Consider the following 21,007-nt stretch of genomic DNA (forward strand, 5'->3'; position numbering starts at 1 on the left):
ACAGTAAGTGCTCAGTATATATTACTCTATTTTACTTGTACATATTTACTATTCTATTTATTTAGTGTCTGTTTATTGTTCTATTGTACTCTTCCACGCTTAGTTCAGTGCCCCACGTACCGTAAGTGCTAAGTATCTATTACTCTATTTTACTTGTACATATTTACTATTCTATTTATTTTGTGTCTGTTTATTGTTCTACTGTACTCTCCCATGCTTAGTTCAGTTCCTCTAGCACAGTAAGTGCTCAGTATATGTTACTCTATTTTATTTGTACATATTTACTATTCTATTTTTTGTGTGTGTCTGTTTATTGTTATATTGTACTCTCCCACGCTTAGTTCCGTGCCCCACGGACAATAAGTGCTCAGTATATATTACTCTATTTATTTTGCTTGTAGACATTTCCTATTCTATTTATTTTGTTAGTGATGTGCTTCTAGCTTTACTTCTGTTTATTCTGATGACTTGACACCTGTCCACATGTTTTGTTTCATTGTCTGTCTCCCCCTTCTAGACTGTGAGCCCGTTGTTGGGGAGGGACTGTCTCTAGATGTTGCCACCCTGTACTTCCCAAGCGCTTAGTACAGTGCTCTGTACACAGTAAGCGCTCAATAAATACGAATGAATGAATGACTATTTTATTTGTACATATTTACTATTCTATTTGTGTGTGTGTGTCTGTTTATTGTTATATTGTACTCTCCCACGCTTAGTTCCGTGCCCCGCGGACAATAAGTGCTCAGTATATATTACTCTATTTATTTTGCTTGTAGACATTTCCTATTCTATTTATTTTGTTAGTGATGTGCTTCTAGCTTTACTTCTGTTTATTCTGATGACTTGACACCTGTCCACATGTTTTGTTTCATTGTCTGTCTCCCCCTTCTAGACTCTGAGCCCGTTGTTGGGTAGGGACCGTCTCTAGATGTTGCCACCCTGTACTTCCCAAGCGCTTAGTACAGTGCTCTGCACACAGTAAGCGCTCAATATGATTGAATGACTGACTGACTGAATGTCCGATGGACAGAAATGAGCAGCTGCAGCTTGTAGTTTCCTGAGGAAACATTCTCCTGGTCCTCTGCACACAGTAAGCGCTCAATAAATACGATTGAATGACTGACTGAATGAATGAATGTCCGATGGACAGAAATGAGCAGCTGCAGCTTGTTGTTTCCTGAGGAAACATTCTCCTGGTCCTCTGCACACAGTAAGTGCTCAATAAATACGATTGAATGAGTAAATGAATGAATGAATGAATGAATGAATGAATGCCCGATGGACAGAAATGAGTAGCTGCAGGTTCTTGTTTCCTGAGGAAACATTCTCCTGGTCCTCTGCACAAAGTAAGCGCTCAATAAATACGATGGAATGAATGAATGAATGAATGGCTGATGGACAGAAATGAGCAGCTGCAGTTTGTTGTTTCCTGAGGAAATGTTCTCCTGGTCCACTGCACACAGTAAGCGCTCAGTAAATACGATGGAATGAATGACTGACTGACTGACTGAATGCCCGATGAACAGAAATCAGCAGCTGCAGTCTGTTGTTTCCCGAGGAAACATTCTCCTGGTCCTTTGCACACAGTAAGCGCTCAATGAATACGATGGAATGAATGAATGACTGACTGACTGAATGCCCGATGGACAGAAATCATCATCATCAATCGTATTTATTGAGCGCTTACTGTGTGCAGAGCACTGTACTAAGTGCTTGGGAAGTCCAAGCTGGCAACATATAGAGACAGTCCCTACCCAACAGTGGGCTCACAGTCTAAAAGGGCGAGACAGAGAACAAAACCAAACATACTAATAAAATAGAGTAGATATGTACAAGTAAAATAAATAGAGTAATAAATATGTACAAGCATATATACATATATACAGGTGCTGTGGGGAAGAGAAGGAGGTAAGATGAGGGGATGGAGAGGGGGACGAGGGGGAGAGGAAGGAAGGGGCTCAGTCTGGGAAGGCCTCCGGGAGGAGGAAATGAGCAGCTGCAGTTTGTTGTTTCCTGAGGAAACATTCTCCTGGTCCTCTGCACACAGTAAGCGCTCAATAAATACGATTGAATGAATGAATGACTGACTGAATGTCCGATGGACAGAAATGAGCAGCTGCAGCTTGTTGTTTCCTGAGGAAACATTCTCCTGGTCCTCTGTACACAGTAAGCGCTCAATAAATTCGATTGAATGAACGACTGACTGAATGAATGAATGCTCGATGGACAGAAATGAGTAGCTGCAGTTTGTTGTTTCCTGATCTTCCGAAGCGCTTAGTACGGTGCTCTGCATACAGGAAGCACTCAATAAATACGATTGATTGATTCTCCTGGTCCTCTGCACACAGTAAGCGCTCAATAAATACGATTGAATGACTGACTGACTGACTGACTGAATGTCCGATGGACAGAAATGAGCAGCTGCAGCTTGTTGTTTCCTGAGGAAACATTCTCCTGCTCCTCTGCACACAGTAAGTGCTCAATAAATACGATTGAATGACTGACTGACTGAATGAATGGCCGATGGACAGAAATGAGTAGTTGCAGTTTGTTGTTTCCTGAGGAAACATTCTCCTGCTCCTCTGCACACAGTAAGCGCTCAAGAACTGCGATTGAATGACTGACTGACTGAATGAATGTCGATGGACAGAAATGAGTAGCTGCAGTTCGTTGTTTCCTGATCTTCCGAACTGCTTGGTACAGTGCTCTGCATACAGTAAGCACTCAATAAATACGATTGATTGATTGATTCTCCTGGTCCTCTGCACACAGTAAGTGCTCAATAAATACGATTGAATGACTGACTGACTGAATGAATGAATGCCCGTTGGATAGAAATGAGCAGCTGTAGTTTGTTGTTTCCTGAGGAAACATTCTCCTGCTCCTCAGCACACAGTAAGCGCTCAATAAATACGATTGATTTTCCTGGTCCTCTGCACACAGTAAGCGCTCAATAAATACGATTGAATGAATGACTGACTGACTGAATGCCAAATGGACAGAAATGAGCAGCTGCAGTTTGTTGTTTCCTGAGGAAACATTCTCCTGGTCCTCTGCACACAGTAAACGCTCAATAAATACGACTGAATACCGACTGACTGACTGACTGAATGAATGAATGCCCGATGGAGAGAAATGAGCAGCTGCAGTTTGTTGTTTCCTGAGGAAACATTCTCCTGCTCCTCTGCACACAGTAAGCGCTCAATAAATACAGTGGAGTGACTGAATGACTGAATGGCCGATGGACAGAAATGAGCAGCTGCAGCTTGTTGTTTCCTGAGGAAACATTCTCCTGGTCCTCTGCACACAGTAAGTGCTCAATAAATACGATTGAATGAGTAAATGAATGAATGAATGACTGAATGAATGAATGCCCGATGGACAGAAATGAGTAGCTGCAGGTTCTTGTTTCCTTAGGAAACATTCTCCTGGTCCTCTGCACAAAGTAAGCACTCAATAAATACGATTGAATGAATGAATGGCTGATGGACAGAAATGAGCAGCTGCAGTTTGTTGTTTCCTGAGGAAATGTTCTCCTGGTCCTCTGCACACAGTAAGCACTCAGTAAATACGATGGAATGAATGACTGACTGACTGAATGCCCGATGAACAGAAATGAGCAGCTGCAGTCTGTTGTTTCCTGAGGAAACATTCTCCTGGTCCTTTGCACACAGTAAGCGCTCAATAAATACGATGGAATGAATGACTGACTGACTGAATGCCCAATGGACAGAAATCATCATCATCCATCGTATTTATTGAGCGCTTACTGTGTGCAGAGCACTGTACTAAGCACTTGGGAAGTACAAGTTGGAACATATAGAGACAGTCCCTACCCAACAGTGGGCTCACAGTCTAAAAGGGGGAGACAGAGAACAAAACCAAACATTCTAACAAAATAAAATAAATAGAATAGATATGTACAGGTAAAATAAATAAATAGAATAATAAATATGTACAAACATATATACATATATACAGGTGCTGTGGGGAAGGGAAGGAGGTAAGAAGGGGGGGATGGAGGGGGGGACGAGGGGGAGAGGAAGGAAGGGGCTCAGTCTGGGAAGGCCTCCTGGAAGAGGAAATGAGCAGCTGCAGTTTGTTGTTTCCTGAGGAAACATTCTCCTGGTCCTCTGCACACAGTAAGCGCTCAATAAATACGATTGACTGACTGACTGACTGACTGAATGAATGCCCGATGGACAGAAATGAGTAGCTGCAGTTCGTTGTTTCCTGATCTTCCGAAGCGCTTAGTACAGTGCTCTGCATACAGTAAGCACTCAATAAATACGATTGATTGATTGATTCTCCTGGTCCTCTGCACACAGTAAGTGCTCAATAAATACGATTGAATGACTGACTGACTGAATGAATGAATGAATGCCCGATGGACAGAAATGAGCAGCTGTAGTTTGTTGTTTCCTGAGGAAACATTCTCCTGCTCCTCTGCACACAGTAAGCGTTCAATAAATACGACTGAATGACTGACTGACTGACTGAATGCCCGATGGACAGGAATGAGTAGCTGCAGTTTGTTGCTTCCTGATCTTCCCAAGCGCTTAGTACAGTGCTCTGCACACAGTAAGCGCTCAATAAAAACGATTGATTGATTCTCCTGGTCCTCTGCACACAGTAAGCGCTCAATAAATACGATTGAATGACTGACTGACTGAATGAATGAATGCCCGATGGACAGAAATGAGTAGCTACAGTTCGTTGTTTCCTGATCTTCCGAAGCGCTTAGTACAGTGCTCTGCACACAGTAAGCGCTCAATAAAAACGATTGATTGATTCTCCTGGTCCTCTGCACACAGTAAGTGCTCAATAAATACGATTGACTGACTGACTGACTGAATGCCCGATGGACAGAAATGAGTAGCTGCAGTTCGTTGTTTCCTGATCTTCCGAAGCGCTTAGTACAGTGCTCTGCATACAGTAAGCGCTCAATAAATACGATTGATTGATTGATTCTCCTGGTCCTCTGCACACAGTAAGCGCTCAATAAATACGATTGAATGAATGATTGACTGACTGAATGCCTGATGGACGGAAATGAGCAGCTGTAGTTTGTTGTTTCCTGAGGAAACATTCTCCTGGTCCTCTGCACACAGTAAGCGCTCAATAAATACAATGGAGTGACTGAATGACTGAATGGCCGATGGAGAGAAATGAGCAGCTGTAGTTTGTTTTTTCCTGAGGAAACATTCTCCTGGTCCTCTGCACACAGTAAGCGCTCAATAAATACAATGGAGTGACTGAATGAATGAATGCCCGATGGACAGAAATGAGCAGCTGCAGTTTGTTGTTTCCTGAGGAGACATTCTCCTGGTCCTCTGCACACACAGTAAACGCTCAATAAATACGACTGAATGAATGAATGCCCGATGGACAGAAATGAGCAGCTGTAGTTTGTTGTTTCCTGAGGAAACATTCTCCCGGTCCTCTGCACACAGTAAACGCTCAATAAATACGACTGACTGACTGACTGACAGAATGAATGCCCGATGGAGAGAAATGAGCAGCTGCAGTTTGTTGTTTCCTGAGGAAACATTCCCCTGCTCCTCTGCACACAGTAAGCGCTCAATAAATACAATGGAGTGACTGAATGAATGAATGCCCGATGGACAGAAATGAGCAGCTGTAGTTTGTTGTTTCCTGAGGAAACATTCTCCTGGTCCTCTGCATACAGTAAGTGCTCAATAAATACGATTGAATGAGTAAATGAATGAATGAATGACTGAATGAATGAATGCCCGATGGACAGAAATGAGCAGCTGCAGTTTGTTTTTTCCTGAGGAAATATTCTCCTGGTCCTCTGCACGCAGTAAGCGCTCAATAAATACAATGGAGTGACTGAATGACTGAATGCCCGATGGACAGAAATGAGCAGCTGTAGTTTGTTGTTTCCTGAGGAAACATTCTCCTGGTCCTCTGCACACACAGTAAGCGCTCAATAAATACGACTGACTGACTGACTGACTGACTGACTGAATGTCCGATGGGCAGAAATGAGCAGCTGCAGTTTGTTGTTTCCTGAGGAAACACTGTCGGGGTCCTCCTCGCGGGCGGGGGCGCCCCCGGCCCGGCCCAGACGGACGGGGGCCGCGGGCCGACCACGGGCACTGTGCTGGAGTTCCGGGGCCTGAGGCCGGGCGGCCATTGGGGCTACTTCGGCTCCCCTCAGGGCAAGCTCCCCCGCGGTGAGGGGGGCCTCACGGGGCGGCCGGACGGGAGGCCAGGAGGACGGCTCCGCGCACGCGCCTCGGCGGGGACGAACCAGCGCGCGCCCCCTGCCCTCAGTAAAGATGGCGGCGCCCTGGCTTCCGGGGGCGCTCGAGCGGGGCGGTCCCTCGGCGCGATCCGTAGTGGGGCCCGTGCGGGAAGCGGGGCATTGTGGGGTGGCGGAGGCCTTCCCGCCTCGCTCGGGCCGGGCCGGGCCTGGGCCTGGGCCGGGCGTGCGGCCATCATGGCGGCGGCGGCGGCCGGGGCCGGGGCCGGGGCCTCGCCCAGCATCGTGGAGTACTTCGAGGGCGAGGACTTCTACCGCTGCGGCTACTGCAAGGACGAGGCGGGCAGTCGTTCCAACGGTGAGGGGACGGGAGCGGAGGGCCCCCGTCAGCGGGGCCCGGCGGACGGAGGAGGAGGAGGAGGAGCAGGGGCGGCGCCGCCTGAGGGAAAGAGTCGTCTGTAGTGAGCGCTCCCGGGGTGCGGAACACTGTACTAGGCGCTTAGCACACTACGGTTCCGCCACAGAGACCATCCCTGCCCACGACGGGCTCACAGTCCACAGCGGGGGAGGCATTCAGTCATTCATTCATTCATTCATTCAGCCCTCTTTATTGAGCGCTCAATAAAGACGGTTGAACGACTGAGTGGGTGCAGAGCACTGCACTAGGCGCTTGGGAGAGTACAATTCGATCAATCGTATTTATTGAGCGCTTACTATGTGCAGAGCACTGGACTAAGCGCTTGGGAATCAATCAATCGTATTTATTGAGCGCTTACTAGGTGCAGAGCACTGGACTAAGCGCTTGGGAAGGACAAGCTGGCAACAGATAGAGGCGGTCCCTACCCAACAGTGGGCTCACAGTCTAGAAGGGGGAGACAGAGAACAAAACCAAACAGACTAACAAAATAAAATAGAGTAGATAGGTACAAGTAAGATAAATAAATAGAGTAATAAATACGTACAAACATATAAACACCTATACAGGTGCTGCGGGGAAGGGAAGGAGGTAAGACGGGGGGATGGAGAGGGGGAGAGGAAGGAAGGGGCTCAGTCTGGGAAGGCCTCCTGGAGGAGGTGAGCTCTCAGCGCTAAGCGCCTAGTACAGCGCTCTGCACGCAGTAAGCGCTCGATAAAGACGGTTGAACGACTGAGTGGGTGCAGAGCACTGCACTAGGCGCTTGGGAGAGTACAATTCGATCAATCGTATTTATTGAGCGCTTACTATGTGCAGAGCACTGGACTAAGCGCTTGGGAATCAATCAATCGTATTTATTGAGCGCTTACTAGGTGCAGAGCACTGGACTAAGCGCTTGGGAAGTACAAATTGGCATCACATAGAGACAGTCCCTACCCAACAGGGGGCTCACAGTCTAGAAGGGGGAGACAGAGAACAAAACCAAACGTACTAACAAAATAAAATAGAGTAGATAGGTACAAGTAAGATAAATAAATAGAGTAACAAATACGGACAAACATATAAACATCTATACAGGTGCTGTGGGGAAGGGAAGGAGGTAAGGCGGGGGGATGGAGAGGGGGAGAGGAAGGAAGGGGCTCAGTCTGGGAAGGCCTCCTGGAGGAGGTGAGCTCTCAGCGCTAAGCGCCTAGTACAGCGCTCTGCACGCAGTAAGCGCTCGATAAAGACGGTTGAACGACCGAATGAACGCAGAGCGCTGCACCGGGCGCTTGGGAGAGTACAGTTCGACAGCAGATAGAGAAAAGCCCGACCCACCAACGGGAGACAGACATCGAAACGGGTAAGCAGGCGTCAGCATCCATTCATTCATTCATTCCGTCGTATTTATTGAGCGCTGACTGTGTGCGGAGCACCGTACTGAGCGCTTGGAAGGACAAATCGGCAACATGTAGAGACGGCCCCTACCCAGCAACGGGCTCGCAGTCTAGAAGGGGGGACACAGACAAGAAAACAAAACGTGGAGACCGGTGTCAGTGCCATCAGAATAAATAGAATTATAGTTATGTGCGCATCGTTAATAAAATAAGTAGAGCAATAAATATGTATAAGTAGACACAAGTGCTGTTGGGAGGGGAAGGGGGTAGGGCAGAGGGAGGGAGGGGGATGATGGGGAGGGGATGAGAGTATTATTACTGATCAATCAATCAATCGTATTTATTGAGCACTTTCTTTGTGCAGAGCACTGTACTAAGCGCTTGGGAAGTACAAGTTAAAGTGCCGAACGAATGCCGTAATGATTACCATCGTGTTGGTTTTGAAACCAGTGTCAGGTATCGTAGTTGGGAAGAGAAGTGAAATGTGGCTTGGGCCTGGGAGGCAAGAGACTTGGGTTCGATACCCAGTAGCGTCGTTGTAAATAAATAGAATTAGAGATGTATGCACATCATTAAGGAAAATCAATACAATCATACCCAGAAATATGGACGTCCACAGACAAAAGGGCCGTGGGGCGGGGAGGCGGGTAGAGCAAAGGGGGCCAGTCGGGGCGATGGGGAGGGAAGGGGGAGCTGAGGAAGAGGGGGGCTTAGGCCACCACTTATCAGCCGTGTGACTTTGGGCAAGTCACTTCACTTCTTTGTGCCTCAGTTACCTCATCTGCTTCAGAGACGCAGCATGGCTCAACGGAAAGAGCCCGGGCTTGGGAGTCGGAGGTCGTGGGTTCGAATCCCGGCTCTGCCACTTATCAGTTGTGTGGCTTTGGGCAAGTCGCTTCACTTCTCCGGGCCTCAGTTACCGCATCTGTAAAATGGGGATGAAGACTGTGAGCCCCACGTGGGACAACCTGATTACCTTGTACACCCCCCCCCCCACCCCCAGCGCTTAGAGCAGTGCTTGGCCCTTAGTAAGCGCTTGTCCTGCCGTCGACCCCTGGCCCATGTCCTTCCCCGTGGCCCGGAATGCCCTCGCTCCACACATCCGCCAAACTAGCTCTCTTCCTCCCTTCAAGGCCCTACTGAGAGCTCACCTCCTCCAGGAGTCCTTCCCAGACTGAGCCCCCTTTTTCTTCTCCTCCTCCCCATCGCCCCTCCGCCCTACCTCCTTGCCCCCCCACCCCCACCCCATGGCACTTCTGTACATTTGTACGTATTTATTACTCTATTTAGTTTACTTGTGCGTATTTACTACTCTGTTTTATTAATGAAGTGCATAGAGCTATGATTCTATTTATTCTGACGGTTTTGACACCTGTCTACATGTTCTGTTGTCTGTCTCCCCCTTCTAGACCGTGAGCCCGTTGTTGGGTAGGGACCGTCAATATATGTTGCCGACTTGTACTTCCCAAGCGCTTAGTACAGTGCTCTGCACACAGTAAGCGCTCAATAAATACGATTGAATGAACAAATGTCATCATCATTATTATTAAAATGAGGATCAAGACTGTGAGCCCCACGTGGGACAACCTGATTACCTTGTATCTACCCCAGTGCGTACAATAGTGCTTGGCACATAGTAAGCACTTAACAAACCCCATTGTTATTATGATTATGATTATTATTAGGGGCTCTTCACATAGTCTTCAAGAGTCCCGATCGTCTCCTCATCTTAAGGGGAAACTCCCGGAGGTGTCATCCACCCACCGACCTGGCCGGTGGCAGCATGCCTGACCCTGTAGAGTGGCTCCTGACCCCCACAAGCTTGGGACGAGAGCCTAAAATCTAACCTGCAACTGAAGCTCGGCACCAAATCAGTCAGTCAGGGGTATTTATGATGATGATGATTATTATCATTATGGTATTTGTTGAGTGCTTACCGTGTGCCCAGCACTGTTCTAAGAGCTGGGATAGATACAGGGTAATCAGGTTGTCCCACGTGGGGCTAACGGTCTTAATCCCCATTTTACAGAGGAGGTAACCGAGGCACCTTGGTGTCATCCTCGACTCCGCTCTCTCGTTCACCTCTCACATCCAAGCCGTCACCAAAACCTGCCGGTCTCAGCTCCGCAACATTGCCAAGATCCGCCCTTTCCTTTCCATCCAAACCGCTACCCTGCTCGTTCAAGCTCTCATCCTATCCCATCTGGACTACTGTATCAGCCTCCTCTCTGATCTCCCATCCTCTTGTCTCTCCCCACTTCAATCCATACTGCACGCCTCTGCCTGGATTGTCTTTGTCCAGAAACACTCTGGCCATGTTATTCCCCTCCTCAAAAATCTCCAGTGGCTACCAGTCAACATACGCATAAGGCAGAAACTCCTCACCCTCGGCTTCAAGGCTGTCCATCACCTCGCCCCCTCCTACCTCACCTCCCTTCTCTCCTTCTCCAGCCCAGCCCGCACCCTCCGCTCCTCTGCCAATAATCTCCTCACCGTGCCGCGTCCTCACCTGTCCCGCTGTCGAGCCCCAGCCCATGTCATCCCAATGGCCTAGAATGCCCTCCGTCCCCCCATTCCCCAAGCTAGCTCTCTTCCTCCCTTCAAAACCTTACTGAGAGCTCACCTCCTCCAGGAGTCCTTCCCAGACTGAGCCCCCTCCTTCCTCTCCCCCTCCTCCCCCTCTCGATTCTCCCCACCTTACCTCCTTCCCTTCCCCACAGCACCTGTATATATGTATATATGTTTGTACGTATTTATTACTCTATTTATTTTACTTGTGCATATCTATTCTATTTATTTCATTTTGTTAATATGTCTTGTTTTTTTCTCTGTCTCCCCCTTCTAGACTGTGAGCCCACTGTTGGGTAGGGTCCGTCTCTATATGTTGCCAACTTGTACTTCCCAAGGGCTTAGTACAGTGCTCTGCACACAGTAAGTGCTCAGTAAATACAATTGATTGATTGATGGAGAGCCTTGAAGCTGAGGGTGAGGAGTTTTTGCCTGATGATCCGGGCAGCAGCGTGAAGTATAGATTGAAGTGGGGAGAGACAGGAAGATGGGAGATCAGAGAGGAGGCTGATGCTGTAATCCAGTCGTGGTAGGATGAGAGGTTGAACCAGCAGGGTAGCAGTTTGGATGGAGAGGAAAGGGTGGCTCTTGGCGATGTTGCGGAGGTGAGACCGGCAGGTTTTGGTGACGGATTGGATCTGAGGGGTGAACGAGAGAGCAGAGTCGAGGATGACACCGAGGTTGCGGGCTTGTGAGACGGAAGGATGGTAGTGCCATCAACAGTGATGGGAAAGTCAGGGAGAGGGCAGGGTTTGGGAGGGAAGATAAGGAGTTTGATCTGTGCCCTCAAGGGGTCTACGGTCTAACTGTAGGGGAGAGGCAGACAGTACGATCCATTACAGGGAGGGGAAAGAAGGGAAAGGGGATACATAAGGGTAGTTTCCATGAGCTCGTCATCCCCAGCGGCAGATTGTCAAAAAGTTAACCACGATTCCACTTAGGGCATTCTGTAGTGTTTATTAAACACTTACTATGTGTCAAGCACTATGCTAGAATGCAGCATAATCTGATGAGACACGGTCTCTGCCTTACATGGGCTTACATGCCTTGCACTGTAAACTTGTTGTGAGCAGGGAACGTGTCTACCCCTCTGTTAGGTTGTACTCTCCCAAGTGCTTAATACAGTGCTCTGCACAAAGAAAGCACTCAGTAAATACCAGATCTGTAACCCATCCCCCTTCATTTTTAAAATTAGATTCTCTTTACTCCCTCCTCTTGCCTATTGTCATTTTTCTTTTCATTTTCCTGTCTCTTTCCCTGTTGCGATCTTTCATTTATTTGCTCAGTTTTTAAAACTGCTCCCCACCCCCCTACACACACACACATACGCATGCTTCACAGCTCAGAATCTCCCTCTTCTCTCCTCTCTCCCTCCCCTTGAAATGAGCAGGCGAAGGAGGAGATTGGGTTGCTCAAGGGGCCCTGTGGCCATGGTCTCTTCCCCCACGCCATCATTGCCCACCGCCGTTTTGGCAAGTGGAAGAGGAAAGCAGCCTGTAAAACAGCGGGTCAAGCTTGGGAAGTTGTGGCAGTGTGGACCAGTAGTAGCCCTCCCTGAAGTGCTGCCTCTTCAGCCCCCAGCTCGGCGGTGATGGACTGTAACTCTTGGTTCTTGTTGAATTATTTCTTATTTTTGCATTGAATTCCGTCTCTGTTCACCTGTCTCTCTCTTCATCCCAACTGTTGACTGTGAGCTGTCCTGTGAACCAGGGACTGGGGTTGAACCTCGGTCTCTTTCTTCAGCCCTCAATACAGTGTTCTGCATATTTTAAATGTTTAGCAATCAGTCAGCGAGTATACTGAGCGCTTACCGTGTACGTGTAAAATCAAGCAAGCCTGTCTTGCGTCCTCTCCCTTCCTTCTGTCTTCTTCCCACACTGGCTGTCCTTCTCCCTGTGGACCTTCCGTTTATCGTGTTTATTCTTCATCTTGTTCTACAACTTTTTGGTTGTTCAACTTTTATAGGTCTTCTCTCCCTTTATTCTCTCCTTGTGTTTCTCTAACAATCCGATTGTGGTATCGGCTACCTGCTGGTTGCCAGGCACGATAGTGAGGGCTTGGGCCAGTTCACTAGAGGTAAAGACATGATTCCTGTCTTCAAGGAGCATGTGATCCCTTTCTCTATATCACATCCACCCTATTCTCTCTTTACTCCTCTGTCCTCTCCCTGACTTTTCCCTCCTCTTTGTCTTCCATTAAATAGCATTACTACTATTATCTCTACTGTTCCTCGGTCTCTCTCACATCTTTGGATTTAGGCTGTGGTATGGCCAGAGGAGTTGCAAATGAGGCACGATTAATAGTAGTTCTAATTCCAGCTCAGCCATTTGTTTGCTGTGTGACCTCAGGCAAATCATTTCACTTCTCTGGGCCTCCGTTGCCTCATCTGTAAAATGGGGATTGAGACCGTGAGCCCCATGTGGGACAGGGACTGTGTCCAACCTGATTGGCTTGTATCCACCCCAGTGCTTAGTACAGTACCTGGCACATAGTAAGCACTTAACAAATACCATAATTATTAATTATTATAAGTAATACTTGTGGTTTTTAAGCACTTACTATACACCCAGCACTTTGCTAAGTGGTGGACAAAGTCAGTCATATTTATTGAGCGCTTACTGTACAATATAACAATATAGGGAGAGTACAGTATAACAATAAATGGATGCATTCTCTGCCCACAATGAACTTAGTCTACAGGACGTGCTTACAGTCTGGACAAAGTCCATGTCCCATCAGCGCTTAGACCAGTACTTGGCACATAGTGCTTAACAGATACCATCAGTATTATTATTTGGGGATCACAGTCTGTTGGGGAGGAAGAACAGGTATTTTAATCCCCATTTTTCAGATGAAGAAACTGAGGCATAGAGAAGTGAAGTGACTTGCCCAGGGACACAAAGCAGGCAAGTTTCAGAATCAGGATTGGAACCCAGTTCTCCTCACTTCCAGGCCCCTGCTCTTTCCCCTGGGACTTGCTTGCCCGATATAATTTTCATTCTTAATAATAATGGTATTGTTATTCATGTAGTAGAGTTGGAACTTTGACATAGAAATTTTCGAGCATTTTTTTTCTCTAATTTAGGTATCTTTTGTCCTACATGTTCTAAATTTCAGATAATGGTCATTTCTGTTAGAGTGCATGTTTTCACTGTACAATTTGGATGTAATGTGCTGGAAGTATGCGACCTTCTTACCACAACCCAAGTCTGGCCTTAATGTAGTGAAATTAACAAGTTGGCTCAAATAGTGATTTGTTGTAGGAAAAGACAGTTGTGCATATGTGCATGGATTTGGTTAAGATGTGATGCCACTGCCCAGCCTCTGCCTCCGCCTCCGCCTTTTTAATTCTGTCTGCCATGCTTTCTGTTTCTTTGTGACTTTGTAACTTTACAGTGTTTAACACAGTAAGATAACAGAGTGGCAAGGGTATAAAGCATTCCAATAATGGTGGGAATGGGAAAAAATAGTCTCCCCTTCTAAACCGGAAGATCATTGTAGACAGGGAGCATATCTACCTACTTTGTTATACTGTACTTTCTCAAGTGCATAGTACAGTACTCCGCACACAGTAAAGCTCAATAAATATGATTGATTGAGTCGGTATTTAAGAATGGAAGTTTCTTCAATTCCTGTAGAATCAGTCGGTGGTTGCTGTAGTGCAATTTTCTGGTAGCAGCAGGTTTTTCAAGAACACAACTATTTTGCTACTAGCAGAAATGACTTTATGTAAGCTCTTCGTGGACAGGGAATGTGTCTATCAACTCTGTTGTAGTGTACTCTCCCAAGTGCTTAGTATAGTGCTCTGCACATAGTAAGCCCTCAATAGGTGCTATTTATTAGTGTAACATTTTGTGTCCAAAATGGCTCTTGTTAGGGATTTTAAGACTTTGGGTGACATGTATCTTCTGTTCATGTTTTCAGGAATGTGGGCACATTCGATGACTGTTCAGGACTACCAAGATCTCATAGACAGAGGATGGAGGAGGTAGAGCTCTTTTAATGCAAATCTATTTTCTACTGCTGGGTTCTTTGTCCTTAAAATATGCTTTTCCATTAGTTAAATTTCCTTTAACGAAATGTTTTAAAATATGCTTTTTTTCTTTAGTGAAATGTTTAGATCACTTATCCATGAAGGGCGAGTGGATTTAGATGGTTATCAGGTATTGACACCCAGAATATTTTGTGACTGAATTGGAAAAAAGGGTTGGGCCTGTAAATTGAAAGCTTAAATTTAGTTGGTAGCCGGTAATATGCAGGTCTAGGCGTCCTGAAAGGACATGTTTCAAAGGCATTAAGTGAAAGTTTCTAAACTTCCTGTATACTTGAACTGACCGATCTTATGATCAGAATTAGCATTTTGTTCAAATAGTGAAATATTAGCAGAAACCCACGGACCAAATGTCTTACTAAATATCTTATTGGGAGTGCAGGAATGAATTTCTAAAATACAGGACAGTTCAGTTTAATAATTGCACCTATATTCCCTTTTTCACATGACGGGTGGATGGATAGGGATGCCCAAGTGAGTTTTGGAGTTGAAATTGGTGTGGGGTGATTGTTTGGGGTGAGAGGAAGGTGGGCGGCTGGGTTAGGTGTATTTATGCCCAGGTGGTGGTGGGTGCGTTGTGTGAGTTGGTGTTGAGGATATTATTTCAGGTGTTGGTGTTGGGAGTGGGGTTCGGGTGAGTGGCTCTTGGGTACATGGTGTGCTCAGGTAGGTTTTGGATGAGACCACGGGTAGGCCAAATCCAGTGGCTCCTACTCTATCCTAATCCTCCTCGACCTCTCAGCTGCCTTTGACACCTTCGACCGTCCCCTTCTCCTTAACACGTTATCCAACCTTGACTTCACGGACTCCGTTCTCTCCTGGTTCTCCTCTTATCTCTCTGGCCGTACATTCTAAGTCTCCTTCGTGGGCTCCTCCTTCCCCTCCCATCCCTTAACTTTCAGGGTTCCTGAAGGGTCAGTTCTTGGTTCCCTTCTGCTCTCCATCTATACTCACTCCCCTTGTGAGCCTATTCGCTCCCACGGCTTCAACTATCGTCTCTAAGCAGATGATACCCAAATCTACATCTCCCCTGTTCTCCCTCCTTTCGTCCAGGCTCGTATATCTTTCTGCCTTCAGGAAATCTCCACCTGGATGTCTGCCCACCACATAATAATAATAATAATAATAATAATAATAATAATAATAATGGCGGCATTTATTAAGCGCTTGCTATGTGCAAAGCACTGTTCTAAGTGCTGGGGAGGTTACAAGGTGATCAGGTTGTCCCACGGGGTGCTCACAGTCTTAATCCCCATTTTACAGATGAGGTAACTGAGGCACAGAGAAGTTAAGTGACTTGCCCAAAGTCACACAGCTGACAATTGGAGGAGCAGGGATTTGAACCCATGACCTCTGACTCCAAAGCCCGGGCTCTTTCCACTGAGCCATGCTGCTTCTCCTAAAGCACGCTTCTTCTCATAAAACTCAGCATGTCCAAGAGTGAGCTCCTTATCTTCCCTCCCAAACCCTGTCCTCTCCCTGACTTTCCCATCATGGTGGACGGCACTACCATCCTTCCCGTCTCACAAGCCCGCACCTTGACGTCATCCTTGACTCCGCTCTCTCATTCACCCCACACATCCAATCCGTCGCCAAAACCTGCCGATCTCACCTTTACAGCATCGCCAAGATCTGCCCTTTGTCTCCATCCAAACAGCTACCTTGTTGGTGCAATCGCTCATCAAGTCCCGACTGGATTACTGCATCAGCCTCCTTTCTGATCTCCCAAACTCCTGTCTCTCCCCACTTCAGTCTGTACTTCACTCTGCTGCCCGGATTATCTGTCTACAGAAACGCTCTGGGCATGTCACCCCCCTCCTCAAAAATCTCCAGTGGTTGCCTATCAACCTTTCAAGAAAAAAACTCCTCACTCTCAGCTTCAAGGCTGTCCATCCCCTCGCCCCCTCCTACCTCACCTCCCTTCTCTCCTTCTCCAGCCCAGCCCGCACCCTCCACTCCTCTGCTGCTAACCTCCTCACTGGGCCTCATTCTCACCTGTCCCGCCGTCGACCCCTGCCCCACGTCCTACCTCTGGCCTGGAATCCTCACATCTGTCAAACTAGCTCACTTCCCTGCTTCAAAGCCCTACTGAAAGCTCACCTCCTCCAGGAGGCCTTCCCAGACTGAGCCCCCCTTTTCCTCTGCTCCTCCTCCCCTCCTCATCGTCCCTACTCCCTCCTTCTGCTCTACCCCCTCCCTCCCCACAACACTTGTGCATATTCGTATATATTCATTATTCTGTTTATTTTATTAATGATGTGTGTATATCTATACTGTTATTTATTTTGATGCTATTGGTGCCTGTCTACATGTTTTGTTGTCTGTCTCCTCCCTTCTAGACTGTGAGCCCGCTGCTGGGTAGGGATTATCTCTATCTGTTGCCGAATTGTACTTCCCAAGCAGTTGGTACAGTGCTCTGCACACAGTAAGCCCTCAATAAATATTATTGAATTGAATGAGTTTATAGATAGGATATGGATGCTACTAAGCTCTGCCTGTAAGGCTGAGTGACTGAGGTAGTGACAAAATTGGTTTGTGGTCTTAGAGTGGCCATTTTTCTTTTTCATTCTCCGTTCTCAGCCTCTGGCCAGCTCCCACCTCCTGATCCTGTTCCTCCACTTTGTTCATTCATTCATTCAATCGTATTTATTGAGCGCTTACTGCGTGCAGAGCACTGTACTAAGCGCTTGGGAAGTACAAGCTGGCAACGTAGAGAGACGGTCCCTACCCAACAGTGGGCTCACAGTCCAGAAGGGGAAGACAGACAAAAAAAAAAATGAAATAAAATATTAACAAAATAAAATAAATAGAACAAATATGTACAAGTAAAATAAATAGAGTAATAAATATTTACAAACCATCATTATTATCTCATTTATTCATTCAGGGGTGTTCTCAGCTAGCCGCCTTTCCTCCCCCACTGCCCAGGCACGGCCAATTGCTAGAGAGCAGCTCATTTTCCAGTTGACCGTTAAATGGTGCTTGCGCGCTTTTTTTACAATACCATATCACCGTTTAAGAGCCTGCCCATTTAAATTTATTCCAGTTAGGTTCCATTTATAAAATTGGGTGTCCCTTGCAGTGTGTTGCATCCCTCCCTGCCCGCCTACTTGTTGCACCCAGTGCCCCAGCGTGCATGTGGCGTGAGAAAGGTTTGGGGCACAACCCCAGATGCCATTCGCGATCCCTTTGCCCAGCATCTCAATCCCAAAGTTTTCCTGGCTGGCCTGAGGCTCCATCCAGCCAATTTGTAGAGCGCTCAGGTTTTTTTTTTTTTTTTTTTTTATGGTATTTTGTACTGCGCACTGGGGTGGACCCCAGTAAATAGGGTTGGACACAGTCCCTGTCCTACATGGGGCTCACAGTCTCAATCCCTATTTCACAGATGAAGAAACTGAGCCTCAGGGAAGTGAAGTGACTTGCCCAAGGCTCCGTAGCAGACAGGGGGTAGAGTTGTGATTAGAATCCATGACACTGGATGCACTGGAAGCAAACCCTCCTTCTGGCCCCCTTGTAATTATTAAAAAAAAAAATCATTTGTGAGCAGTACAGGTAGAGGATTTTTATGATTGTTTTTGTACCGTGCTTCAAGTTGAAAGGCTTCACTCAAGGTCTCTCCGATAACCTGGGTTTAAACTCATTCATTCATTTATTCAGTCGTATTTATTGAGCGCTTACTGTGTGCAGTGCTCTGCACACAGTAAGCGCTCAATAAATACGATTGAATGAATGAATGCAGAGCACTGTACTAAGCGCTTGGGAAGTGCAAGTTGGCAACATATAGAGACGGTCCCTACCCAACAACAGGCTCACAGTCTAAACGAGCTGAATATTTTAGTTGATAAAGACAATTAATTACGTTTGCAATTTTTCCCACAGACTTGTTGACTTTTTTGCCCACCTACTTTGGAATGATTGAAATGGAAAATTTAATAGCTGTTAAACCAATATTTTCAGTACGTACGTTATTATAATGTTGCAGGATTAGTCATGTTTTGCCATGTTATGCTTATTAAAACAATGGCAGTTATTGTATACTTTGTCTTAAAATCAATGTAATATTAAGTTTATTTTTCTTTTAGAAGTGGGAAGTATGTTTACAAGCCTGTTATGAGTCAAACATGTTGTCCTCAATACACGATAAGGTAAGCATGCAGCATTGTGAGTAATTTTTCAAGGACAGTGACATTACAATTGGAAGTATTTCAGTCACAGATGTATTGCTTTAAAAGTCATTCCTTTGAAAATGCAGAAATTTTATTTTACCCTTTTCCAAATAAGTTATTCCCAGGCAAATGCGTTTTATTTTTTTTTTTTTTTTTAGTTTTATGCACTAGATGTTTGAAATCAGGTTATCTAAGTTCCTATGTGTGTTCCCTGTGGGAAAAGAGGAAGGAAGTTCTTTTTGGAATTTTCCAGTTTTTTCATCAGATGGTTATGAACTTGGTAACCAACAGCTGTTTTCGTGTGCGCTTTCAGTGAATTAACGGTTGTTGGCCCAGAAGTTAAATTCCCCCGAGAATTAAAGATCAGAGAAACAGACTCATGCCCAGTCATGAGGCCGATGAGAAATTTTGTCACACTTCATCTTGCAACCCGAAATGAATAATTAAATTCCCAACAGAACCCTGTAGGGGGTCTAAAAAAAGAATTGGCCTAAACTGCAGCAGGATGTCCGTGGGATTCTTTCTGCTACTTTGTCATCTTCAGGAAGGAAAAGGAAAATAAATTAGTGTGACTTAATAAAGAGTTAAGGTACATTATCGTTGGCAAATGGAAAATTTGGCATCCAGGAGATGTTCAAATAGGAAAAGATGAAGATTTTTCTTGAACAAGAAGTGTAACTTTTTCTGAAAATTATTTTGGTTCTTACCTTGTTCACAGTCCTCTTATCTGTGTTCTGATTATTTTTTAAAATCATTAAAAAACCCCACTAAACAATAAAAATAATAGGTCAGCTCTTGCTGCCAAATGAGGTAACTTGCTTGTCCAGTCGAGTGTGTCTAATTTATACTCATGCAGCAGTTTTTTGGGGTTTTTTTTGGCTCTAGGATTTAATGTACAGAACAAGTTGAATTAGCTTAAAAGCGGAGTATCATTTTTCATACTTCTCTTGTTCTCCTAGGTGTCGTCCTTTACATTTCCAGCCTTCAAAGTCTCACAAGAAAGTTTTGAAGAAAATGCTGAAATTTCTTTCCAAAGGAGAAATGTCCAAGGGAAACAGTGAGGGTAAAATATTTTTAAAAATAAATCAGTAATAGGTCTTGAGCACTTAAAATGTTTTGTTAATTAAAAAAACTCCTGAGTTTATGTAACACGTTTCTTAAATGAGTTTCTGGCACTTTTTTATGGTACTTATTAAGAACTTACTGTGTGCCAGGCACTGTATTAAGCTATGGGGCTCACAATTTTCACCTCCATTTTACAGATGAGGTAACTGAAACACAGAGAAGTGAAGTGACTTGCCCACGGTCACACAGCAGACACGTGGTGGAGCCAGAAGTAGAACCCAGGCCCTTCTGACTTCCAGGCCCAAGCTCTTTCTACTAGATCCTGCAGTTTCTATTTCTCCTATTTCTCCTCCCTTATTGACAGCCATGCCCATCATCCCCATCAGCTCTTCCGTACATTTAACTCCCTCCTCAGGCCCCTTGTTCCTCCCCCTCCTCCTTCCCTCACCCCCAACTATCTGGCCGCCTACTTCATTAGTAAAATTAACTACATCAGGTCTGAGCTCCCCAAAGTCATCCTCCCCCTTCTCCAACTCCCCCGGCTCTCAACCCCCTCTGCTACTCTCCCATCCTTCCCAGCAGTATCTTCAGGTGAGATCTCCATCCACCTGTGCTTCAGACCCCATTCCCTCTCATTTTATGAAATCTCTCGTCCCTTCCCTCCTCCCCTTCTTAACTTCATCTTCAACCGCTCACTCTCCACTGGTTCCTTCCCCTCTGCCTTCAAACATGCCCACGTCTCCCCCATCCTAAAAAAACCCCTCTGTCGACCTCACCTCCCCTTCTCGTTGTCGCCCTATCTCCCTCCTACCATTCCTTTCCAGACTCCTAAAATGAGTCACCTACACCCGCTGCCTCAAATTCCTCAATGCCAACTCTCTCCTTGACCCCCTCCAATCTGGCTTCCGTCCCCTACACGCCACCGAAACTGCCCTCTCAAAGGTCACCAATGACCTCCTTCTTGCCAAATCCAACAGCTCCTACTCTAGCCTAATCCTGCTCGACCTCTCAGCTGCCTTCGACACTGTGGACCACCCCCTTCTCCTCAACACGCTATGCAACCTTGGCTTCACAGACTCTGTCCTCTCCTGTTTCTCCTCTTATCTCTCCAGCCATTCATTCTCAGTCTCTTTTGCA

At 46.1% G+C, this 21,007-nt stretch overlaps 1 protein-coding gene across 5 annotated transcripts in view; it reads left to right on the forward strand.

Annotated features, from left to right (window-relative positions):
- The first annotated feature begins 6,435 nt into the window (after window positions 1-6,435).
- ATE1 (arginyltransferase 1) overlaps window positions 6,436-21,007 on the forward strand; it is a 249,168-nt gene continuing 234,596 nt past the window's right edge. For 2 of the 5 annotated variants that reach the window (XM_038757582.1, XM_038757583.1), the window contains exons 1-4: window positions 6,436-6,587; window positions 14,513-14,576; window positions 18,722-18,784; window positions 19,765-19,868. In XM_038757582.1, coding sequence (XP_038613510.1) covers window positions 6,467-6,587; window positions 14,513-14,576; window positions 18,722-18,784; window positions 19,765-19,868 — 352 coding nt within the window. In that variant the 5' untranslated portion in view covers window positions 6,436-6,466. Of the gene's footprint in view, window positions 6,588-7,908; window positions 7,987-14,512; window positions 14,577-18,721; window positions 18,785-19,764; window positions 19,869-21,007 lie in introns of those variants that run through there. The other 3 variants (XM_038757580.1, XM_038757581.1, XM_038757584.1) reach the window with 3 other exon arrangements.

This window comes from Tachyglossus aculeatus, chromosome 16 (genome assembly GCF_015852505.1).
Source record: "Tachyglossus aculeatus isolate mTacAcu1 chromosome 16, mTacAcu1.pri, whole genome shotgun sequence".
Lineage (NCBI taxonomy): Eukaryota > Metazoa > Chordata > Mammalia > Monotremata > Tachyglossidae > Tachyglossus > Tachyglossus aculeatus.